This window comes from Hippopotamus amphibius, chromosome 12 (assembly GCF_030028045.1).
Source record: "Hippopotamus amphibius kiboko isolate mHipAmp2 chromosome 12, mHipAmp2.hap2, whole genome shotgun sequence".
NCBI lineage: Eukaryota > Metazoa > Chordata > Mammalia > Artiodactyla > Hippopotamidae > Hippopotamus > Hippopotamus amphibius.
The window spans coordinates 80,546,962-80,574,074 of NC_080197.1; the positions used below are offsets into that span (position 1 = coordinate 80,546,962).

The following is a 27,113-nucleotide window of genomic DNA, read 5'->3' on the forward strand; positions in this document are numbered from 1 at the left end:
GACCCAACACAGCCAAAAAAAAAAAACATGATCACTGAAAAATTTCTAAGATTTTACACAGCAGTGGTTTAGCAAAAGGGGCCTGATGCTACTTTGTGATTGAAGGAAAGTGAGCCAGAGTTTCTATACTTTTTTCATTTCAACCTTAATCTATAATTATGGAAATAGCAGAACCCACTTTTCCCAAAGCCCTTTCTGTTAAAAATAGGTAAATCGTGGTTTGGTTCTACTATTAAATCAGAGCCCTAAGATTGAATAGAGGATAATTCTAACACCAGTTCCTGCCTAAAATTTTCTTTCTCCAAAACCCATAAGAAGATGAAAAAAATTATAATTTTCCCTTCTGTGGGTTAAGAAGTAATAATCCAATAGTTTCAAATCGATTACCTGAAACTACTTTCTAAGTGACTTTCGGACAAGAATCAGTAATATAAAAAATAGACTCTACAAGAATAGACATGAACACTCAATGTAGCTGTACTCAGCACGTGCCACATGCAAAGTACTCTGTTAGGGAAACTAAAAGATGCTCCACTCATTGAGCATTTCAGAAAATGTTTTGGAATCCAGTTTTTCTCTGCCAAGACTTAGACTTCTAACATGTCAAGCTGGGCTCGCAAAAACAAACGATAACATACAGTCATCGCCAAGCCACCAATGAAGTGCACGAATCCAAATAGCATTACTATGCAGATGTTTCCTTGGTAAAGTCAAGAATGTTAAGTTCAGGATAAAATAACAGTAACCTCTCCTTAATTATCCTCTCACGTCATATGCGTATGTCACCTTATGTGGTGCTGTCACATGGTCCTTCTCATCCACGCATGCCAGATTGTTAAGTTAAATAAGGTCCAAGATGAAAGCTTTTCCCCGTTAAATCCGTGTGAAGGTCCTATCTGCACTAAGTCCCCTAAGCCTAAAGGATGACATGTGGAGGCCGTGTGGACTGGGTGGTCAGGGCGAGAGCAAAGCTGTGGACCTGGTCAGTGTGTGTGCTCCAAGGAGCTGTCAGGGGTCACAATGCAACACACGGAAAAACAAAAACCCAAAGTGAGATTTTGCTTTCCATGAGGCTTTCCAGAGCCTTCTTGAATTGCCAGAATGCCAGTTCTTCAGATAAACAGTCTCCTTTAGAGTTTAGATCTCTTCTTTTCAGCGTGAGCTGAATACTGAAGAGAGAACAAAAAAGCAATTCTGGGTTTAAGGTCAGAGTGACAGGTGTCATCACTCCCCGCAGATGTGCGATCCTTAATCACATGTGAAAACATATCAGCTCCTGAGCGATGGTTTGTAGGAAAGAGGTCAATTTTTCAGTCAGAATGGCAAAGGAGGCTTACAGACACAGAGTCAGATTAAGTGACCACAATATAATTTTAAAATTCCTTCTTTCTAAGGAGCACAGACTGAGGTGGTAGAGTGTCCCCAAAGGCTGTCCCCAGCCACTGCTCTCACACTCAGGAACCAGCTGGTAGATGGCACGTCACCTATTCTGATTGGGTGTGAAGTGTCAAATTCCTTGTCTCCCACCCCACACCCACAGGATCTCAAGGAATTTAAGGATCTTGTCTCCCTGGGCAGGTCCTGAACAGAAGGACACTCTGTTGTTATTCCTGCAAATACAAAGATTCTGTCTAGTAAGAGTGTCAAGTATTTTTAGCCATACAATTACTTTTAAGATATTTTTGGACTCTAGGAGAGCTTCAGGAGTTCAATATACCATCCCTAAAATTGTATGTGGAATGTGTGCATGTGTGCAGACAGGCGTTTTTGGAGGTGGGGTGGTACAAAGTATAGTCCCCCCCAGAACAACGCCTGCAAACATTTCAGGAAGTGGGGAAGGGGGGCAGGCAGGCCGGAAGCTCGTCAGATTCTCAAAGGGGTTTGTGACCTCAAAAAAGTTAAGAACGACTGTTTGAGGCTATCAACATACCAGTAAATATCTCAAAATGGAAAAATAAACTCTCAATTAACTATGGGTAGATAACGTGGCTTTCATTTTCTTAGTAATAAATTTACATAGGGTTCACTTTTAATCTTTCAAATTGCTTTTGTAATAATTGCCTGAACTGATTCCAAGGTTAAGGAAACAGAGAATAAAGTCTCAAGGTCTTACAATTTGTTGGCTTGGTAGAGCAGCCTGAAGCTGAGGAGAGGGTGACAGCACAGGGGACCCCAGGTGTCCCTGGCCACGCTCACAGCTCTGGCCGCTGGGACTTGAGCTCAAGGTGGCATTTTTGTTTCAATCTCTATCCTGAAGTCTCGAATAGGGAGGAATTTCGGGAAAACTGGGCAACTCTGTGGCTCTTTCCCAACCACCCCAAGCAGAACATCTTCAAAGCTGAACAAAAACATCAAACATACGTACGTAAATAACAACTCTAGAATTAGTATATAAATGATTTGGGAATTACTTTAAGTACACTGTACCTATCTGTTTCTTATCCAGATATGTTCATTTTCTGTGTTTATTTGGTACCACAGAATACAAATAAAATGTAAGATGTAGTCTGTGGCCACAAGGGGCCTGCAATTTATTACTCATGCCACTGCTTTCTGCACAGTCTAGGTAATCAATAACCAACTCATTAATGGGAGTATAATGCAAGAGCAAAGGTTTCACAAAATGCATTCTTAGTGAGCAATGCTGCTTCCAAATTATGACCTATCTTTTTTTGCAAATTTGACTTTCTCACCGCTATAATTTATTACAGGTATATATAGGTACATTTCAACTGGAGCTTTGGAAGAAAGTATACACCTCCTAATATGTTCTATAAGAGCCATCAACAAGAGACCTATGATTATATTTTAATCTTACTGTTTACTATACACACTGTTCTAGGGAAAGGACTGCACACTAAGGAAAGGACAAAGACTTCTCTTTGTTAGAAAACTGACAAAAAAAAAAAAATAGCCAGGACATGGAAACAACCTAAATGTCCAATGACAGATGAATGGATAAAGAAGATGTGGTACATATATATAATGGAATATTACTCAGCCATAAAAAGGAACGAAATTGAGTCATGTGTAGAGATGTGGATGGAGCTACAGTCTGTCATACAGAGGGAAGTAAGTCAGAAAGAGAAAAACAAATATATAGTAACACCTGTATGTGGAATCTAGAAAAAGTGGTACAGATGAACCTATTTCTAGGGCAGGAACAGAGATGCAGATGTAGAGAACAGACTTGTGGACACGGTGGCGGTGGGGGGAGGGTGGCATGAACTGGGAGATTAGGATTGACATATATACACTACCATGTGTAAAACAGGTAGCTAGTGGGAACCTGCTGTATAGCACAGGAAGCTCAGGTTGGTGCTCTGTGATGACCTAGAGGGGTGGAATGGGGTGGGGTGGGGGGTGGGAGGGAGGTCCAAGAGGGAGGGGATATTTGTACACATATAGCTGATTCACTTCATTGTACAGCAGAAACACAACATTGTAAGGCAATTATATTCCAATAAAATGAAATAAAATACAATAAAATGGGGATAATAATAGTATCCACCTTAAAAAAAACTCTCTTAAGAAAGAAGTGGAAAGTTAAATCTTTCTACTCAGGAAAAGAATAAGTTGTATAGGTTTTCATATTTGTAGCAAAAGGAAACCTTTCTTCTCAGAAACATGTGGAGAAAGCAGACGTCCCAGGCCACAGGAAAGGGGGCAGGGTCTTTCCAATTATCTGATAACTTGAAATGCAAAATAAACCACTCCCATCACCTTGAATTACTTAAAACTTTCAGTTGAGGTCACGTTACACGAAAGGCTTTGGTATCATGTTGGTTTAAATTCCTGAAGATGTGTTTTATTAAGGATGCTGTATTTCAGTTTGAGGAAGCTGAGATACAAATGTGAGGAGAGTTACCACATCTCATCAGCTTGGAAGAGATCAGGGTTAGATGAAAGAGTAGTTAATAAATGCCAGGATGAAGAAGAAAGTAACAAATTATACTTAAGTGCTGATTTCTTTCATGCCTTCTTTTATAAGGCTCAATTGTTTCTACTTTTTAAAATTGAGAAGTATTTTACATATTACTGCTTACATAATATACTTAAATATAGTAATATTTAATAGAACTTAAAGCACTGCGTTCAATGAGCTTTGATGATATACTCTCACATAACCAACCACCCCAAACAAGGTATGAAATATTTCCTCACCCTTTTTCAACTGCACCACTGCCACCACCAATCCCAGCAGAGACAGCCAGGTTCTGACTTCCATCATGACAGATTTAGTCTTGCCTGTTCTTAGACTTCACAGAAGTGGGATCACACAGTATCTGTTTTTGGTGGACAGCTGCTTCTGCTTAGCATAATGTTTTTGAGATTCATCCATGTTGTTGAAAATATCAGGAGCGCATTCCTTTTTATTGCTAAGTAGTATTCCACTACATGGATCTACCAAATTTGTTTATCCATTTACTTATCATGGACATTTGGGTTATTACCAGCTTTTTAAAATAAATGTTTATGGCAGCTCTATTTATAATAGCCCCAAGCTGGAAACAGCACAAAATGCCATCACTGGGTGAATGAATAAACAACTACGAAGTATTACTCATTAATAAATAGGAATGAACTATTGATTCATAAATGTGAATGAACCTCAAGATTGTTATGCTGAGTGAAAGAGACCAAAAGTGAGTACTTACTGGATGGTTCCACTTTTTTAAATTGGGGTATAGCTGATTTATAATATAAGTTTCAGGTGTACAATGTAGCTATTCAAATTTTAAAGGTTATACTCCATTTATAGTGATTATAAAATATTGGCATATTCGCTGTGCTGTGTAAGATACCCTTAGTTTATTTTTATATAGTAGTTTGTAGCTCTTAATCCATACTCCTACTTCGCCCCTGCCCGCTTTCCTCTCCCCACTAGTAACCACAAGCTTGTTCTCTGTATCTGCAACTATGCTTCTTTTTTGTTATATTCACTAGTTTGTTGTATTTTTTAGATTCCACATATAAATGATATTACATGGTATTTGTCTTTCTCTGTCTGACATTTCAATCGGCATAATGCCCTCTAAATCCATCCATATTGCTGCAAATGGCAAAATTTCATTCTTTTATGGCTAATATTCCATTGTGCATATACATATATACATATATATGTATGTTCACACACATATATATATATCATATCTTCTTTATCCATTCATCTGCTGATGAACACTGATGAACACCTGGGTAGCCTCCATATCTTGGCTATCAATAAATAATGCTACCATGAACACTGGGGTTTATCTTTCCAAATTAGTGTTTTTGTTTCCTTCACATATATACCGAGGGGTGGAATTGCTGGATCATATGATAGTTCTATTTTTAGTTTTTCAAGAAACCTCCACACTGCTCTCCATAGTGGCTACACAAGTTTACATTCCCACTAACAGTACATGAGGGTTCCCCTTTCTCTACGTTCTCACCAACAATTGTTATTTATGATCTTTTTGATGATAGCCATTCTGACAGGTGTGAGGTGATACCTCATTGTGGTTTTGATTTGCATTTCTCTGATGAGTAACAATGTTGAGCACCTCTTCATGTACATGTTGGCCATCTGTATGTCTTCTTTGAAAAAATGTCTATTCAGGTCTTCTGCCCATTTTTCCCCCCTAAGATCTTTATTGGAGTATAATTGTTTTACAATGTTGTGCAGTTTCTGCTGTACAACAAAGTGAATTGGCTGTATTTACACATATATCCCCATATCCCTTCCCTCTTGAGCCTCCCTCCCCTCCTCCCTATCCCACCCTTCTAGGTCATCACCATTCTGCCCATTTTTAAATCAAGTTGTTTGATTTCTATCAAGAAAAGTTGTATGAGCTGTTTATATATTTTAGATATTAACCCCTTATTAGTCATACCATTGTCAAATATTTTCTCCCATTCAGTAGGTTGCCTTTTCATTTTGTCAATGGTTTCCTTTCTTGTGCAAAAGCTTTTACGTTGAATTAGGTTCCATTTGTTTATTTTTGCTTTTGCTTCCTTTGCCTTAGGAAATAGATTCAAAAAAATGTTGCTACGATTATGTCAAAGAGTGTTCTGCCCATATTTTTCTCTAGGAGTTTTATGGTTTCTGGTCTTACATTTAGGTCTTTAATCCACTTAGAGTTTAATTTTGTATATGATGTCAGAGAATGTTCTAATTTCATTCTTTTACATGTATCTGTTCAGTTTTCCCAGCATTGTATATTGAAGAGACTGAATTTTCTCCATTGTAAATTCTTGTGTCTTTGTTGTAGATAAATTAACCATAAATGCTTGGGTTTATCTGTGAGCTTCCTATCCTGTTCCATTGATTTATGTGTCTGTTTTTGGTGCCAGTACCATACTGTATTGATTACTGTACTTTTGTGGTATAGTTGAAGCCAAGAAGTGTGATTCCTCCAGCTCTGTTCTTCTTTCTCAAGATTGTTCTGGCTATTCGGGGTCTTCTGTGTTTCCATACAAATTTAAAAATTATTTGTTCTGGTTCTGTAAAAAATGCCATTGGTATTTTGATAGGGATTACACTGAATCTGTAGATTGCCTTGGGTAGTATAGTCATTTTAACAATATTATTTTTTCCAATCCACAAACACAGTATATCTTTTCATCTGTTTATGTTGTCTTCAGTTTCTTTCATCAGTGTCTTACAGTTTTCCAAGTACAGGTCTTTTACCTCCTTAGTAGGTTTATTCCTAGGTATTTTATTCTTTTTGATGTGATTGTTTCCTTAATTTCTCTGATAGTTTGTTGTTAGTTTACAGAAATGCAACAGATTTCTGTATATTAATTTTATATCCTATCCTGCAACTTTACTGAATTCATCCATGGGCTCTAGTATTTTTTGGTGGTGTCCTTAGGATTTTCTATGTATAGTATCATGTCATCTGCAAACAGTGACAGTTTTACTTTTTCCTTTCCAATTTGCAGTCCCTTTATTGCTTTCTCTTGCCTGATTGCTATGGCTAGGACTTCCAATACTATGTTGAATAAAAGTGGCTAGAGTTGGCATCCTTGTTGTGTTCCTGATCTTAGAGGAAATGATTTCAGCTTTTCACTGCTGACTATGATGTTAGCTGTGAGTTTAACATACACGGCCTTTATTTGGTTGAAGTATGTTCCCTCTATACCCACTTTCTGGAAAGTTTTTTTAAATCATAAATGGACGTTGAATTTTATCAAAAGCCTTTTCTGCATCTACTGAGATAACCATAAGGTTTTTATTCTTCAATTTTCACAAGTCAAATCAATGTGATACATCACATTAAAAAATTGAAGAATTAACTGGGGATTTACTTTACACTGTATCTATTTCTTATCCAGATGTATTCATTTTCTGTGTTTATTTGGTACCACAGAATACAAATAAAATATAATGTGTGGTCTCTGCCCACAAGGAGCCTGTAATTTATTACTCATGCCACTGCTTTCTGCATAGTCTAGGTAGTCAATAACCAACTCGTGAATGGCAGTACAATGCAAGGGCAAACGTTTCACAAAATGCATTCTTAGTGAGCAATGTTTCTTCCAAATTATGACCTATCTTCATTTGCAAATTTGACTTTCTTATTGCTATTATCCTATTATGGATAAAATTACTATTAGGATTTGTATAAAAGTCTTTGTGTGAACATGTTTTCACTTCTCTTAAGTAAATACCTATAAGTGGGACTTACTGGCTCATATGATAATTATATGTTTAAGTGTATAAGAAATTGCCAATTCTCCAAAGGGGCTGCACCACATCTTCCTCCTACCAGCAACATATGAGTTTCAGTTGCTCACATCCTCATTAACACTTAGTAACGTCAGTCTTTTTAATTTTAGGCATTCTAGTAAAGTATGTGGTATTCTCACGCTTGTTTTAATTTACATATGCACCCAATATCCAATAACCATATGAGAACGTGCTCAACACAGTTATGGCAAAATGCAATTCAAAACCACAATGAGGTATCACTTCAGAACCCCCAGAATAGCTCAAATTAAAAGGAGTAACAATATCAAGTGTTGACAAGGATATGGAACAATGGATTTTTAGACATCACTGGAGGGAGTATAAATAGGCAAAACTTTAGAAAACTGTCCAGCAGTGCCCACAGAGCTAAACGAACCCCTACACTGTACATGAGGGGCTGGTATAAACCCAAAACAAACAAGTGCACATATCCACCTAAACACATGAGCCAGAATGTTCATGGCAACTTGACTCACAATAGTTCAAGACCAGAAATAACTCAGATACCCATCAACAGAGAATGGATTAGTAGACTGCTATGGTGTACTGCACAATACAGAGGGATAACTTCTGCTGGACACAACAACGTGTAAGTCCCTGATTACACTGAGCATCTCTTTATTGGCTATTTGTGTATCTTGTTTCGTAAAGTATCTGCTAAATATTTTGCCAATTTTTAAGCTGGATTGTTTATCTTCCTATTATTGAGTTCTAAGAGTTATTTATATATTCTGGATATAAGCACTATATCAGATGTGTACATGTATAGTGAATATTTTTTCCCAGTCTGTGGCTTGCCTTTTCATTTTCCTAAAGGTAATACATCTTTAGGTATATAACAGAAGTTTTAAATTTTACAGACGTTTATTTCTGATGAGGCACAATTTATCATTTCTTTTATGGTAAATGTTCACAAGATTCTACTCAAATCTAGTGTTTGGTGATATACCTGTTTTTAAACATTTTAAATAAGGAGTTATATTTTAGTTGCTTCTACAAAAAATGGGGAAAAAAAGGATTTCTTATTTAATTCTCAGATACAATAACTATAGCATAGCCTTACTGTTTAAATCACATGGCCATGGTTTACCAGGGCCATTGCAAAACAGGGACATGATCTCTTTTCCTATAACATAATTAAAATACCAACTTGGTAGTAGTGAACAAAATTCTTAAATATCAAATCAGAATAGCTGGATAAAAGTAAAACAATTTGAAAGAAATATTCTATAAAATGTTTTGTAGAACTTAAAGTTTTATAAAGTTTTCACATAGATGAAATTGACATTTGCCCATATTACATATCTTCCTAGAACTATCAAATTTCTCAAGATGAGGATGTATGGTATTCTTACAACTTGCAATCATTTCTAGGAACTTTTAGGTAAATGTAACTAATATCTATATAAAATCAGCCTGAGGAGCAGAGAAATTCCTATGTAAGGTGCTAAAATTATTTAGTATTTTGGACTTCTACCCAGGAACCACATGGTGTTTAAGGTTTTACTTATTGTCAATTGGATTATGCCCCCAGAGAAAAAAGACTGAAGATGTAGTAGTGAAAATTTTGGTTAAGCTTTACTGGTTGCCTTGAATAAAGAAATCTAATAAAAAAACAACTCGTTGCAAAAGTTTAATCGTACACACTTAATGCAAGGATTTAAGTGCTGAAGGGAAGAAGAGAGAGACTTTGCCCTGAAGGAGCTTGCACTCTGATAGAGAAACTAGGACAAATATTAAATATAAGGTAAAACATGAGTACTAGAAAGTGCCTGTTGTCTAGTTCTAGCTCAGCGTTTAGTAAGTTATTATGAACATATATATTTATAAATCTGTCTTCTGTGCTAGGATAATAAACTACCAGAGGGAAGGGATGCATCTTATTCATTACTGAACTCCCAAAACCCAGCTCAAAATTAGTATCAACTGGCAAGTGGTCAACAAACATGTAGGACAGTCAACATGGGAGAGGTATACGCTGCAGCGAGAAGTCACAACTAGAGAGAGGATGACAACAACACTAGGCAGATGTCAGGTTTCAGTTGCTTTTGAAACATGAGTAGAATTTATCTGGTAGAGATTTGTTAGGGTGCGGAAAAGAAGTCAAGGGAAAAAAAAACATGTTTAAAAGCATGGAGATAAAAAAATTATAAGAGTATTCTGGGAAAGCACATAGTCGTGTTTGGTTAGAACGAAGAAGGTAAGTGTATAGGAGTCACGGTTGACCTGTCCAAACAGGTAAACTGGGCCCTGACTACGCAAGCTTAACTGTCAGGTGAGAAAGTCTACTTGGTGGGCATTGAAGATTCTGAGCAAGAAAATGATAATCAGACTTGTGCTTTAGGAAGATAAATCTAGCCAGATGCAAATTATATGGCAAGAGGTTCAATTTGTAATATTCCTTTTATTGTGGTAAAATGTAAATGATATGAAATTTACTATTTTAACTATTTCTAAGTGTACAGTTTAGTGGCATTAAGTATATTCACAATGTTGCACAACCATCCCACCATCCATCTCCAGAACTTTTTCCATCATCCCAAACTTAAAACTCTGTACCCATTAAACAAGGACTCCCCATTCCCCCCTCCCCCCAGCCCCTGGTAATCACTATTCTATGTTCTGTCCTTATGAATTTGGCTATTCTAGGGACCTCAAATAAATGGACCATACAATATTTGTACTTCTGTGACTGGCTTGTTTCTCTCAGCATAATACCTTAAAGGTTCATCTATGTTGTAGCAGGTATCAGAATTCCCTTCCTTTTTAAGGTTGAATAGTATGCATACACAATATTTTGAATAGAATGCATACACCATCATCTCTCCATGAACATTTGGGTTGTTTCCACCTTTTGGCTCTTGTGAATAATGCTGCTTTGATCATTATATTGCTAGTATATTACTGAGGATTTTTTACAACTGTATTCACAAGGGATACTGGTCTTTAATTTTCTTTTCCTGCAATATCTTCATCTCGTTTTGGTATCAGGATAATGCTGCTGTCATAAAGTGAGTTGGGAAGTATTCTTTCCTATTCTATTTTCTGGAAGAGAATGTGCAGAACTGGTATTACTTCTTCCTTGAATATCTGGTAGAATTCACCAGTGAAATTGTCTGGGCCTGGATCTCTCTTTGTAGGAAAGCTTTTAACTACAAATCCGATTTCTTTTTTTTTTTTTAGCTCTTTATTGGAATATATTTGCTTTACACTCTTGTACCAGTTTTTGAGTACACCAAAGTGAATCAGCTGTATTTATACATATATCCCCATATCCCCTCCCTCCCGCACTCCCTCCCACCCTCCCTGTCCTGGTCCTCTAAAGCATCACCCATCATCGAGTTGATCTCCCTTTGTTATACAGCAACTTCCCACTAGCTAATCTACTTTACATTTGGTAGTGTATCTATGTCTGTGCTACTCTCTCACTTCATCCCAGCTTCCCCCTTGCCCCCCACCCCAGCCCTGTGTCCTCAAGTCCATTCTCTACATCTGCATCTCCACTCTTGCCTTGTCACTGGGTTCATCAGTACCACTTCTTCAGATTCCATATATATGAGTTACCATACAGTATTTGTTTTTCTGGCTTACTTCGCCCTGTATGACAGTCTCTAGGTCTATCCACCTCATTACATATAGTTCAATTTCATTCCTTTTTATGGCTTAGGAATATTCCATTGTATATATGTGCCACATCTTTTTTATCCATTCATCTGTTGATGGGCATTTAGGTTGCTTCCATGTCCTGGCTATTGTAAATAGTGCTGCAATGAACATTATGGTACATGTTTCTCTGGGTATATGCCCAGGAGTGGGATTACTGGGTCATATGGTAGTTCCATTTTTAGTTTTTAAGGAACCTCCAAACTGTTTTCCATGGTGGCTGTACCAGCTCACATTCCCACTAACAGTGCAGGAGAGTTCCCTTTTCTCCACACCCTCTCCAACATTTATTGTTTCTAGATGTTTTGATGATGGCCATTCTGACCGGTGTGAGGTGATACTGTGGCTTTAACTTCCATTTCTCTAATGATTAGTGATGTTGAGCATCTTTTCATGTGTTTGTTAGCCACCTGCATGTCTTCTTTGGAGAAATATCTATTTAGGTCTTCCGCCCATTTGTGGATTGGGTTATTTGCTTTTTTGGTATTAAGCTGCATGAGTTGCTTATATATTTTGGAGATTAATCCTTTGTCCGTTGCTTCGTTGGCAAGTATTTTCTCCCATTCTGAGGGTTGTCTTCTTGTCTTGTTTATGGTTTCTTTAGCTGTGCAAAAGCTTTTAAGTTTCATTAGGTCCCATTTGTTTAGTCTTGATTTTATTTCCTTTATTCTAGGAGGTGGGTCAAAAAGGATCTTGCTTTGATGGATGTCATAGAGTGTTCTGCCTATGTTTTCCTTGAGGAGTTTTATAGTGTCTGGCCTTACATTTAGGTCTTTAATCCATTTGGAGTTTATTTTTGTGTATGGTGTTAGGAAGTGTTCTAATTTCATTCTTTTACATGTTGCTGTCCAGTTTTCCCAGCAACACTTATTGAAGAGGCTGTCTTTTTTTCCATTGTATATTCTTGCCTCCTTAGTCAAAGATAAGCTGCCCATATGTGCTTGGGCTTACCTCTGAGTTCTCTATTCTGTTCCACTGATCTACCTTTCTATTTTTGTGCCAGTACCATACTGTCTTGATCACTGTGGGCTTATAGTATAGTCTGAAGTCAGGAAGCCAAATTCCACCAACTCCATCTTTCCTTCTCAAGATTGCTTTGGCTATTTGGGGTCTTTTGCGTTTCCATACAAATCGTAAGATTTCTTGTTCTAGTTCTGTGAAAAATGCCCTTGGTAATTTGATAGGGATTGCATTGAATCTGTAAATGGCTTTGGGTAGTATAGTCATTTTCACAATATTGATTCTTCCAATCCAAGAACATGGTATGTCCCTCCATCTGTTTGTATCATCTTTGATTTCTTTCATCAGTGTCTTATAGTTTTCTGTATACAGGTCTTTTGCCTCCTTAGGCAGGTTTATTCCTAGGTATTTTATTCTTTTTCTTGCAATGGTAAATGGGAGAGTTTCCTTAATTTCTCTTTCTGCTCTTTCGTTGTTAGTGTATAGGAATGCAAGAGATTTCTGTGCATTAATTTTGTACCCTGCTACTTTACTAAATTCATCAATTAGTGCTAGCAGTTTTCTGGTAGAATCTTTAGGGCTTTCTATGTATAATATCATGTCATCTGCAAAGAGTGACAATTTTACTTCTTTTCCAATTTGGATTCCTTTTATTTCATTTTCTTCTCTGATTCCTGTGGCTAAAACTTCCAAACCTATGTTGAATAATAATGGTGAGAGTGGGCACCCTTGTCTTGTTCCTGTTCTTAGTGGGAATGCTTTCAGTTTTTCACCATTTAGAATGATGTTGGCTGTTGGTTTGTCATATATGGCTTTTATTATGTTGAGGTAATTTCCTTCTATGCTCATTTCCTGGAGAGTTTTTATCATAAATGGATGTTGAATTTTGTCAAAACCTTTTTCTGCATCTATTGAGATTATCATATGGTTTTTATCCTTCAATTTGTCAATATGGTGTATCACATTGATTGATTTGCATATATTGAAAAATCCTTGCATTGCAGGGATAAACCCCACTTGATCACAGTGTATGATTTTTTTTTAACGTGCTGATGGATTCTGTTAGCTAGTATTTTGTTGAGGATTTTTGCGTCTATATTTATCAGTGATATTGGCCTGTAATTTTCTTTTTTTGTGACATCTTTGCCTGGTTTTGGTATCAGGGTGGTGGTGGCCTTGTAGAATGAGTTTGGGAGTGTTCCTCCTTCTGCTTTATTTTGGAAGAGTTTGAGAAGGCTAGGTGTTAGCTATTCTCTAAATGTTTGATAGAATTCACCTGTGAAGCCATCTGGCCCTGGGCTTTTGTTTGTTGAGAGATTTTTAATCACAGTCTCAATTTTTGTACTTGTGATTGGTCTGTTCATATTTTCTATTTCTTCCTGGCTCAGTCTTGGAGGATTGTACTTTTCTAAGAATTTATCCATTTCTTCCAGGTTATCCAATTTATTGGCATATAGTTGCTTGTAGTAGTCTCTCATGATCTTTTGTATTTCTGTGGTGTCAGTTGTTACTTCTTTTTCATTTCTAATTCTGTTGATTTGCATCTTCTCCCTTTTTTTCCTAGATATCGATTTCTTTAATAGATATGGGACTATTCAGGTTATTTATTCTTTTTTTAAAATATAGATTTATTTATTTATTTATTTATTTATTTATTTATTTATTGGCTGCATTGGGTCTTCGTGGCTGCACACAGGCTTTCTCTAGTTGCGGCGGGCTTTCTTTAGTTATGATGAGTGGGGGTTACTCTTCACTGTGGTGTGTGGGCTCCTCATTGTGGTGGCTTCTCTTGTTGGGGAGCACAGCCTCTAGGCGTGTGGGCTTCAGTAGTTGCAGCACATGGGCTCTAGAACACAGGCTCAATAGTTGTGGCACAGAGGCTTAGTTGCTGTGTGGCATGTGGTAACTTTCTGGGGCAGAGATTGAACCCGTGTCCCCTGCATTGGCAGGTGGATTCTTAACAGCTGCGCCACCTAGGAAATCCCAGGTTATTTATCCTTTTTTTTAAAATTAATTAATTAATTTTATTGGCTGTGTTGGGTCTTTGTTGCTGCAGATGGGCTTTCTCTAGTTGTGGCGAGCAGGGGCTACTCTGTTGTGATGCGCAGGCTTCTCATTGTGGTGGCCTCTCTTGTTGTGCAGCACAGGCTCTAGGCGTGTGGGCTTCAGTAGTTGCAGCACATGTTGTGGCACACAGGCTTAGTTGCCCCGCAGCATGTGGTATCTTCCTGGGGCAGTGATTGAACCCGTGTCCTCTGCATTGGCAGGTGGATTCTTAACCACTGTGCCGCCTAGGAAGTCTGCAGGTTATTTATTCTTGAGTACCGTTTGGTGATTTGTGTTTTTCAAGGAATTAGTCCATTTCATCTAAGTTGTCAAATTTATGGGCATGGAATAGTTCACAGTATTTCCCTCGTACTTTCAGTGCCTTCAGACCCCACTCTTATTCCTGACACAGTTCATTTGCATCCTCTTTTTTTCCCCCTTGATCAGTCTGGCCAGGGGTTTAGGTTTATCAGTTTTACTGACTCTTTTCAAAGAACCAGTTTTGGGTTTCACTGATTTTCTCTACTGTTTTTCTCTTTTTATTTCACTGATTTCCGCTCTCATTTTTACCATTTCCTTGTTTCTGCTTGCTTTGGGTTCAATTTGCTCTACTCTTTCCAGTTTCTTAAGGTTGAACCTGAATTACTCATCTGAGATGTTTCTTCTTTCCTAAGTATTTGATTCTATAAATTTCCCTCTAAGCACAACTTCAGTTGCATCTGACATGTATTTTCATCTTTATTCAGCTCATTTTCTTTTATTGATTGATTGATTTATTGATTGATTGGCTGCATTAGGTCTTTGCTGCTGCACATGGGCTTTCTTTAGTTGCGGTGAGCAGGGGCTACTCTTCATTGTGGTGTGTGGGCTCCTCATTGTGGTGGTTCCTCTTGTTGTGGAGCACGGGCTCTAGGTGCGTGGGCTTCAGTAGTTGCAGCGCACGAGCTCAACAGTTGTGGCTCATGGGTTCTAGAGCGCAGGCTCAATAGTTGTGGTGCATGGGCTTAGTTGATCCACGGCACGTGGGATCTTCCTGGAGTAGGGATCGAACCCGTGACCGCTGCATTGGCAGGTGGATTCTTAACCACTTTGCCACTTAGGAAGTCCAATTCAGCTCATTTTCTAATTTTCCTCCCTCTTTGACATATTGGTTATTTAAAAGTCTGCTGTTTAATTTCAAAATATTTGGGAATGTGCTGGATATCTTTCCTGTTACTGATTTCTAGTTTAATTCCTCTGTGGTCAGAGAGCATACTTTGTATGAATTCCATTGCTTTAAAAATTTTAAGGTTTGTTTTATGACCCATGATAAAGTTGACCTTGGGTACCGTCCCACAAGCACTTCAGAAGATGCTGTATTCTGCTGTGGTTGAGTGGAATGTTCGATAAATGTCAATTACATCAAGTGAGTTGACAGTGTTGTTCAAGTCTTCTGCAGCCTTGCTGTTTTCTATTTATTCTACCAATTATAGAAAGTGGAGCACTCAAGTCTCCAAGTACAACTACAGATTTTTAACTTCTTTCAGTTCTATCACTTTTTGCTTCACATATTTTGAAACTCTGTTGTTAGGTGCACATATTAATGATGATTAAGTATTTGGGGTGAATTGATCCTTTTATGATTATGTAATGTATCTCTATATCCCTGGTAATTTTTCTGATGTCTACTTTGTCTGATATTAATATAGCCACTCTGGCTTTCTTTCTTTTTTTTTTTTAGTTTTTAAAAAAAATTTATTTTTAAAAATTTAAGTATAGTTGATTTACAATGTTACATTAGTTTCAGGTATACAGCAAAGTGATCCGGAGATATATATATATATATATATATATTCATTTTCAGATTCTTTTCCCATATAGGTTATTATAGAATATTGAGTAGTGACCCCTGTGCTATATAGCAGGTCCCTGTTGCTTATCTATTTTATACATATAGTGTGTGTATGTTACTCCCAAATAGCTTTTAAATGGCATTTCCATGGTTTGTCGCCCCTGTTTTTTGCTCTGTTGGTACCTCCTTTCTTGCCTTCTTTTGGATTATTTACATTTTTTTTTAGTATTCAATTTTCATTTATCTATTGGTTCTATCTATGTTTTTGTTTCTGTTTTTTTTTTAAAGTGGCTGCTCTAGGAATCACATTATACATATCTAACTTTTCAGTCTACTACAGTTTTTATTCTGCCACTTCAAGCAAAATGTAAAGGCTTTACAACCATATAGGTCCCTGTTCCCTCCCCCTTAACCTTACAGTTGTCACATGTGTCACATCTACATACAATGAACCCCTCTTGACAATGCTATATCATTTGCTTTCGATAGTCATTTGCGTTTTAAAGAATCTGAGGGTAGAAAAAATAAGTCTATTCTACTGACCCACGTTTGCACTATTTCTGTTGCTCCTCCTTCATCCTGAGGCACCAATCTTCCCTTGGTATCACTTCCCATCACTCTGAAGAACTTATTTGAGCATTTATTTTAGAGCAGGTCTGCCAACAAAAAAGTACTTAAAATTTTCCTTTATCTGAGAGTATGTTTATTTTACCTCCTTTTTTGAGGAACATCTTCACTGGAGATAGAATTCTAGGCTGACAGTTCTTTTATTTCAGCACTGTCTTCCAGATTTCAAGGTTTCTGAAGAGAAATCTGCAGTCGTTCAAAACATTGTTCTCCTATATGTGTCGTTTCTGGTTGCTTTCAAGGTTTTTTGTTTTTTAGTCTGTGTTTCAGCAGTTTATGTTTATGGGCATAGTTTTCTTTGGGTTTATCCTGTTTGGGGTTTACTGAGTTTCTTGAATCCATATATTTGTGTCTCAGCAAATTTGGAAAGTTTTCAGCCATTATTTCTTTTTAAAAAATTAATTAATTAATCAATTGGCTGCATTGGGTCTTCATTGCTGAGTGCGGGCTTTCTCTAGTTGTGGCGAGTGGGGGCTACTCTTTGTTGCGGTGCGCAGGCTTCTCATTGCGGTGGCTTCTCTTGTTGCAGAGCATGCACTCTAGACACATGGGCTTCAGAAGTTGTGGCACATGGGCTCAATAGCTGTGGCTTGCGGGCCCTGGAGCACAGGCTCAGTAGTTGTGGCACACGGGCTTAGTTGGCTCCGTGGCATGTAGGATCTTCCCGGACCTGGGATTAAACCCGTGTCCCCTACATTGGCAGGCGGATTCTTAACCCACTGTGCCATCAGGGAACTCCCAGCCATTATTTCTTCAAATGTTTTTTCTACATCAGTCTTCTTCTCCTTTTATAGGACTCCAGTGACACAAATTCAGACCTTTTGGTACTGCCCCATAGGTTTGTGAGGCCCTGTTTGTTTTGTTTTTTTTTTTAAACTTTTTCCTATATATTCTTCAGGTTGGATAATATCTGTTGATGTGTTTTCACATTCACTGACTCCTCTTTCCTCTGCCACCTCTATTCTGCTATTAAGGCCATTCACTGGGTACCCTATTATTCAGTTCCAAATGTTCCCTTTTTTTTTTTAATATTTATTTATTTGGCTGCATTGGGTCTTAGTTGCGGCATGTGGCATCTTTCATTGCGACGCTTGGGCTCTTCACTGTGGCCTGTGAGCTTCTTTCTAGTTGTGGCATGCTGGCTCAGTATTTGCAGCACGCATTCTCTCTAGTTGTGGTGCTTGGGCTTAGTTGCCTCGCAGCATGTGGGATCTTAGTTCCCCGAACAGGGATCGAACCCACGTTCCCTGCATTGGAAGGCGGATTCTTAACCACTGGACCACCAGGGAAGTCCCTCCTTTGATCTTTTACACCATTTCTCTGCTGAGAATTTCCATCTTTCCATTCATTTCTGAGGACTCTGTTCTACCTCACAAAGCACAGTAACAGCCTTAAAGCCACTGTCCTACAACCCCAGCAGGTGGGTCATCTCAGGGCTTCCATCTGCTGACTGACCCCCCCACACCCATAAGGGTTCCGGCTCTCTGCAAGATCAGTAATTCTGCGTTGTCTCTTTGACATCTTGATGATGTTTAGAGACTGAGCCTTCTGAAAACCCTCCGGAGACTGTTGATTTTGTTTAGAAGGCGATCTATTTGTTCAGGTTTAGATGGGAAGCTCCGTCCAGCCTTTCACAGGGAACGGTTCCCAGGTCAGCTCCGTTCTCAGTGCTGTCTGCCCTCTGCATACACTACTCAGGTGTTGGTCTGGAGCTTGGTGGTGGTCTACATCGTGGGTTAGTTCTCAAAGCCTCAGCTCTGCTTCTTTGGCTCTGTTACGTCTGTGTGATGCTCATAGGTGAGACCGGGACCCATGTCAGTTCACATACAGAGTTAGGGCAACTCCTTATCCATCCAGCTCTCTCTCCAGCTCATGGGGGCCCTTCTCTCCAGCCTTTCAGCCACAATGTCAGGGTTTCTCTTAGAGTTTTAGCTTCTCATACTGGCAAGCAGTCTGTATAGCTTGGGTTGCCCACAGGAAGCAAAGAAATATCAACTACACTCTTGAGACCAAGGGGCCCTCATTTGCAGAGACAGGCTGTTTCCAGGGATCCTCACACACCTGTGCCACCTCTGTCACCACCATGGTGCAGCTCAGGTTTGCGTGACACCTGGCTTCAGGTAGGGCTGGGAGGGAAAGAGAGAGTCCGTTTCTCCAGGCCTCAGTGCACAGAGAGGTTGCTCTTGGTTTCTGTTGTTTTTGTCCAGGGTTCTGTGACGTGGCTCACTCTTGAGTCAAGGTCAGGAGACAAGGAAAGAATAAACCAGGAGACTCGCCACCGCTCTGGCTGTTCTTCAAGTTCTGACTTCCCTCCCCAGGTGCCTGTTATTGTTTACCTTCGGAATCCTCAGGCTTTTTGGTTTTGTATTCTGTCCAAAACTTTTCGTTGTAACAGTGGGAGAGGTATGTTGTTGTGGACTTACTCTATTTTGGCTGGTGCTGGAAGCTTATCCTCTCGTTCTCAGGAGCTATGAGCCACCCCAGGTAACAGGTAATGGAAGCCTGGGCTGGAGCGGATGTGGGACTGAAAGGAGAAAAGGGCTGTGGGACCAACACAGAGCTGAGACTTAGCAACGGGCCAAGAAGGCCTCAAGGTTCACTTTACCATTACCACATGCTAAAGTGCATTTCATAGAAGACCTAGCATTTTTTAAAAAAAATAATAAAGCCTTTATTATTATCATTATTTTTTTTTTGGCTGTGCCACCTGGCATGTGAGATCTTAGTTCCCCAAACAGGGATCAAATCTGCTCCCCTTGCAGTGGAAGCGCAGAGTCTTAACCACTGGACCACTAGGGAAGTCCCAGAAAGATGTAGCATTACAAATGATCTGTTAATATACATGGGCACTAGAAGTCCTCTGCCTTGCTGCTAAGGAGGTTTTACTCTTGGGGTCTATACAAATTTTACTCTCGCGTTAATTTTCCTACAGAAATAATGCTATACATACTGGTGCTATATTTCATATGCACATCATTATAATGTTCGTGTGCTATTATTCTTAGTTGACTTTGAAACTTATCCACCAACTAAAATACTGTTTTTATGAATGTATTCTGATATCCAATTATATTTTTTAAATTTTTATCAAAAATAAAACATAATTTTAAATATCAAATACTGTAAGCTTTTATAACAAATAGCAGATCAATTCTCTAGCCATTATATTCCTGATTACCACTCCGCAAAAGCAAACTTTCCATGATAGTTATTTCTGCTCTCCATTTACTGCTCATCCAACTTCTTTTCTGGTATGCAAATCTCTTTTCCTATATATCACGCATATACTACTTCTTGATTCTTAAAAAAATCCACTGAAAGGGATTTACTTCTCTGACAATACACACACACTCTCGCATACAAACACACACATTTTCCCCCATCCTTCCAATGTAAGTATGACATCATTTCACATTCAGTTTGCATCACTTAATGATGACCAGCAGAGCCAAACAGTGTACTATGATTATATTTCCTTTCTTGTACAATATTTTTCCTTCCCAGGAATGAAGAATTGCCTCCTTTTGTTGGTTTTCCCCCTCTCAGTTTTTAATGTTCTTATGTCATTACCAAAATCACTGAGAAAGGAACTGTAAATGTCCCAAGAGACTCAAAGCATCAGGTGTAAATTTCTTCTTGGACATGCTTCCTGAAGCCCTCTACCTTCCTACTTTAATTTAGACTGACTCATCTTTAGTTCAGCTGCATAGCGGTCATCATGGGACTCCTCTTCACCACTATTCTCACAATTCCTTTACCTCCAACCTGTGCTTGAATCCCCCTTTCTTCTGGATGGCTTGTGTAACTGTCATAACAGCGCAACTTATGCTGCAGTAACAAATCACCCCCAAATCACGATGGCTTACAATGACAAAGGCTAACTTCTCATACACATTACATGTCCATCATGGGTCTCCCCTGTGCCTGTACTCCAGGACCCAGGCTGACAGAGCAGCCTTTGCCTAAACGCTGTGAGTCATCATGGCAGAAGGGAAAGACTTGTGGTCAATCATGAATCTGCTCAGAAGTGACACACAACACTTCCACCCACATCTAACTGGCCAGAACAATCCACACAACATACTGGAGTTTCAAGGGTGACTACACAATATCCTCCCGGAGGGGTCATTGGGGGAGGAACCAAATCGCACCGTCAAGTCTGACAACGGAACAGGGAGACAGTCTTCTGCAGGGCAGAGAGGTTCATAATTGTGAACAACGAAGCTGTCATAGCATGTCTTCCTCTTTCTCGTTTATTCCATCTTTTTCATGAAATCCACCCTCCACTCTCGTGGGTTTATATCTTTTTTTTTTTACTCCATTACTGTCATTTCAATAGTTTCAGGTGTGTGTTCAATCTGCCATGTTGAGCCAAAAGTCTACCAACTAGTTACTTTAAGAGGGAACTTCTAGGACACGGTCTATATGAAAGACGAGGACTGTCTGTAATTATCATTTTCATTCAGTGTGCCATTTTCCATTATTTATAGCAGTTTTTCTCAGATCCTACAAATGTCAATAAAGAATTTAAATTGTATTTCTTTATGAATTCAAAACTACCCAATAGGGTAAATTCACTTGAAAATTGAAGAGTTTTCTAAAACAGCTTTGAACCTAAGTGTCTTGATTTTTGACTTTTCTGATTTGCTCTAAGCTCCAATCCTATGTCTGCAATGAAATCAAGCAGCTCACAAGAATTTCATGCTAATTCTGTAACCACAGACAGTAGTATACTCACCATGTTGGCCTAGCTCTGAAATCTACATGCCATTGCTGTCTGTAACTGTTTAAATAATATGGTCTATCCGGGAAAATACGGTTCTAAAATATATCTTCCTACATCAAAAATCTTATTTAGTTTTCAAATGGCAAACACAGTAAACAGCTACTAGAGGGTAATAACACACAAGAAATGGTCAAATTCAGCTTTTTGTTACATTAGTTTTTATTTGATATTCTCCTAATAACTGAGATACAGCAGATTCTCAGCTTTAAAAAAAAAAGAAACTCGCTTTTTAACTCTGGAGTGTACACTATAAGACTAAGTATTTCTTGAAAGGTAAGCCTAGCTCAGACCCATCACTCATGTGCTGGCACTTCCACTGCTTGGGTCTGGACTTCTGAAGTTAGGCCTTCTCAGTTCAAATGCTCTTTCCATCTCAAAACAGTCACAGACCTTGGTAAATTATGTAATCCCTTTAACCTCAGTTTCCTCATTTACAAAATAGGGATAACAGGATTTCTAAGGAAAAGTGATGAGAAATAACACATACAGAACCTTGACGTAGTGCCTGGGAGACAGTGAATGCTCAGTAAATGTTTCTTGAGTAAATAAATTTTCTGTCCTAATTCAACAGCTACCTTACTTACCTTTAAAGCTTACAGAGGTCAAATTCTATGACAACCAGGTTTAAACACTATAAATCCTTTACTGTAATAAGACCATACACTTTGTGTTTGGTCAAAATTAAAAGCTACTAATTTATTAAACATCTTTTTTTTTATTAAATAAAGTTAGTTAGAGATTACCACTTCTTTATTTTGCTCTTCTAAATCCATACAATTCTAGAAAGGGATAGTTACCTCCTCAGGTACTAATTTTTTTAACCTAGTGAATCTAAGAAACTCACCACAAACCTGTATCAACTCTGCCTCTTGACATGTCCCAACCAGGCCAATGACATATATTGTCCAAAGTGAAATGTCAGGACTAAAACAGAGAAATCCTTGACTCGCCAGATCTTGAGAGGTAGAGAGTCTTAAAAACCAGTCCTGAGTGAAGCTGGGTTCATCGTCCAAAAGATGAATGAATCTAAACATCATCAGGGAATATGCAAACCAGATACAATTATTCCACAGAGTATCAGAATTATTTAAAAACATCTGAGAGGTATCTGACACTCTGAAAGTACTTGCAGCAAAACCTTCTGGGAACCTCTGACATCAGAGACTGAAAAGGCTTTTGTAAATAAACTAAAACCAAATGACTATGGCTGCAAAGTCAAGATGTGCCAGATATTAAGGAGGAAAGAAAGCAAAGTAAACTCAGGAAGGTAAATAGATCCATTACCTTCCATTCTTTGTTGTTCAACTGATTTCATTTCTGTCTATGGAAACTCACTAGAAACATTTTAATATGCCACCCAAAGGCTGCCTTCAATTGGCATTCATGTTGAACAGTGGAGAGAGCTGTACAGCTGGTGCAGAAAAAGCAACAGACCTGAAACCAGAATGTGTGGGTCTGTCAGGGCTGCCACCTCCCTGAGACTCAGTTTCCTCACCTGCAAAACAGCAGGGAGAGTGTCTGCCCCTCAAAGCTGTGAGGAGGAAAGGTGGGAAAATGAATGAAAACGCCTGGAACAGTACTGTCCAGTAGAAACATACAGTGAACCACAAATGTGAGCCACAAATGGAATTTTAAATAAAATAAAAAGAAGCAGGTGAAATCCATTTTAATAATACTTTTTATTTAACTCAATATTTCAAAACATTACCATTTCAACAGGTAAATCAGTATAAGACTTTTGAGATTTTTTACATTCTTTTTCTTGTACTAAGTCTGTGAAAACTGATATGTCTTTTACATTCATAGCTCAGCTCAGTTCAGACCAGCCACCCCAGCCTGAGGGACAGTCCTGGACAGCACAGCCTGGAGCCCAGGCGGGGCTGAGCATGTTTACTAGATCCTAGCAGATAAACCCTGAGGGACTGAGGAAAGTTATGTTTTAAAGCAACCACATTAAAGAGAGTTTGTATTTTCATATCTTCGGTACAGGACATAATATATTATATGTAATACTGTAATAAGAATTTAAAATATTATCTATACTCAGTATTTATTCAAAATAAGAGCAACCAAAAATTATTATAAGCCACTAATATTCATTCATTTTATATTTATTTTTGTGGTTATTTTGCTTATTAGGATTTGAAGTACATATTAATCTGACACAGAATCTAATAATCTCAAAAAAGAAAATATAACCTGACATAACAATAAGCACACAAAAAAATTCAAACTACAAGCTACAATTGATTAAACTACACCTTCTGGCAAAGAAACAGGAATGAAAAAAAATATCTCTCTGTATTACTAAATTTCTCATTTCATAGCACCTGCCATTAGAAAGTCACGCTATATAGTTTTAATAGCTTTCTTACAATGTTTTTCTCGTAAAAATTTAATTCTAAATCCTCTAAATAGGACAACCACCTAGCATGACAACTTAGTTACACGTGAATATAATTATAAGTAAATACAGCATTAAAATGATGCTGTATTCACTTCAGAACAATTCAATGGGGTTGAAACATTACATATTACTTGCATTACATTCATTATTAAGATAGCACTGAGTAGTACATATAGGCAAATTCTTATATCTTGAGCTCCAAGAATAGAGTGGAAAAATGTATGGAAACCATTTCCTAATGGCAAGGTCTTTTTGAAAGCCAGTAGGGAGCACAGAGCACGTGCACGCACGCTTATGCAGCTGTTAGTGTGCTCTCATTTTCTGTGTGGAGGTGCTCCTGCAGTTCCTATCCCTCTCATCCACTTTTCTGTGGGCCGCCCAATAGGCGCGCACAAGTGGTCAGATGAGATACAGGGTGAAGTGGGGACAGAATTCTGGGTAGGCAACTGCTACCTCATTTCAAACCTGACAAGGACCATTTAGTTACCTAACAGAACTTCAACTTTACCAAGTGTTAGGGAATTCTTAATGACCAAAACTCCTTGGAATCTGATATTCATTTACTACGTATTCAAAAAATGGTACTTCTGGAAGACAGACTCTCTCTCTTAAGCATCTCATTGGATGCTAAGCTGAAGTGACATACGAGCTGAATGGCTAATCTAGGTCCTGCAGCACCACCAAGGTGCCCTCTGTGATCTCACCTCCCCCAGTCCCGCTCAGGCTTACAGTACAAAGCGGTCCAGCTGTAGAGGATGAGGTTTAAATACTCACACCATCACATTCACACGGTTTCCACGTAAACTCTCCCGAGGAAGAAGCTATCCACCCCCACTGAGGCATGCATTTCCCAGGCCACCTGTGCTGACCCCCTAGAGTCGCCAACAGTAAATAAGACAACACACAGTCTCAAACACACATTCAGACTCACATCTGGCATTTCTGTAGAGAAGGAAAGGGTCCTGGAGCTGGAAATCCAGGTCTTTCGTGATGGGCTCTGTCCTGTTTTCCATGCTCAGCCTGTTCATGATGGTGAAGCCATGCTTCGGAGAAGCAGACCTAAAGGTCGCGGGGTGGGGGGGCAAGGGAGGGACACAGACACATGCTGTTCAGAGCAGAGCACCTCCAGGACAGGGGCATCTGGATGCACCTTCAACCTGCCCGCCCCTTCACCATGGGCTGCACCAGTGTGTGGGGTGTATATGGCACACCGGCCACACTGCTGCTTTGGTAAAATTCAGCCCTACTTACTTAACTGTGTATGTACATATACACAGCATGTTTCCCTACCTAGCCTGTAAGTTCCTTTAAGGCAGAGACAGTAACTACTGTTAAGAAAATTACCAAGAGATACTATTAAACAATCTTGACTGTTAATACAGAGTGTACATCACAATTATTGAAAATGTCAGAGTTGGCTGGAAATTGAAAGCTGCATAATTTCTTTGAGAAATGATATAGCTCTGGTCAATGGACTTATAAGGAGATACAGTATAATTAAACGTTTATACAATTTAAAGCGAAGAGCAGATATTTAGTTTTCTTTACTATAAAGCAAATAGCATTATAGATAAGCTACTATAAAAATTTTTATCTATATAACTGTGCATTTAGTGACTTTTTAATTCTTAATTTCATTCAATAAGCCTTCAGTGCCTAATCTCTGTCAGGCAGGAAGAACCCAAATCACACAGAAAGTAACAAGTGCATCTGTCTACCCTTGGGGGACAGCCAGATACCAACTAAACTGTGCAGCTTCTGCTGACAAACTGGAACACACACGCTCACATACTGAAACAGAAACAGGCAGGGCCTCTGATTTAATCTGGGGCAAAGGGTAACAAGCCCACAGAAATGCTGTGAGCAACAGGAAGAAAAGGGGTTTATATCTCAGTTTTACTTCACCTCTAAATATTTGATTTGCTACCTACAGTTTTCTTTTCAGACTTCTAATTTTAAAACTGATGGAAGGCAATCCTTGCCTAACTTATTTTACTAAGTGGTAAAGTGGTGCTGGGCATATAATTAATACCAGAAATAACATGAAGATCATTTCAACTTAAATTCTGGGGAAGAATGAAGAGTGACTTTCAAGATCTCCTTGGAAAACCGCTACGGGGGGTGTCTATCAGATACTGGGTGTAACACTATTACAGAAAGACAAACACAGGAGGAAACAAAGACATAATTTTTAAAATGGGATTAGGTGTTTCTAAACAGAATCAGAATTTGATTCTTCCAGTGTTTCATTATCACAACAGGTTTTCACCACTCTAATGGTACGGTTACTACACCATTTCATAATTTATAAAATAGGCTCAGGGGATAAATGCGCCAACTGCTCTAAAGCAAAATATATCACTGGCAGCTCCATTACCTGTACCAAAAACTCCCCTGTGATTTCCATGAGCTGTCCATCTGTCATCCTCCACGCAGGAAAGACCTCAACATACTAGAATCTGGTATCAGATGGTGGGGCGGGGCGGGGAGAGGGATGGGAGAGGCTCCTACTCTTAAGGAGTTAGATTTGGGGAGATTAAGGACTAGGGAAGGATTTGCTTCTCAATTTAAAGGTTTGTTTGACGGACAGCTCCACAAGGAACTCAAAAGTATATTAAGAAGTACTTGAAAATACAAACCTATGTTTGGTTTTGGTCCAAAAGAGAAAATACTTGCATAATCTGTTACTCTTCTGCATTCAAAAAAAGAAGACCTTGCTAAAAATGCTCTCCTTCCACTCCCACTGCTGCCTGCCCCCCCCCCCCCCCCCCACAGTCCCCACCCTGGGCCGCAGGGTCCTCTGTGCTGCTCTAGCTCTGCCTGTCTCCGTGGCGAGTGGTGACTCTTCTCTGCATCCTGCTGGCCCTGAAATCCAGCCATTAGCCCACTCAGTTTCTCTGCTGGTTCCAATGACCAAACTAACAACGCTGATGCCTCCACGTTCTGTGCCTCTGCCCCTGCCCTGTCCCGAGGGCCTGGTGCCGCCACTGGGATGCTCTGCCATCACCCAAAAATGATGATTTCAAAACAAAACTCAAAGTATCTTCAAACCAGGTTC

General features: G+C 38.9%; 1 protein-coding gene across 5 annotated transcripts in view; it reads right to left on the reverse strand.

Moving 5' to 3' along the window:
• The window catches only part of DCP1B (decapping mRNA 1B), a 54,988-nt gene that overhangs the window by 22,386 nt on the left and 5,489 nt on the right, over nt 1-27,113 (reverse strand). For 4 of the 5 annotated variants that reach the window (XM_057702510.1, XM_057702509.1, XM_057702508.1 and 1 more), the window contains exon 3: nt 24,987-25,114. The exons of the other annotated variant lie outside the window; for it this stretch is intronic. In XM_057702510.1, the coding sequence (XP_057558493.1) occupies nt 24,987-25,114 (128 nt within the window). The remainder of the gene's footprint in view (nt 1-24,986; nt 25,115-27,113) is intronic. 5 annotated transcript variants of the gene reach the window in all.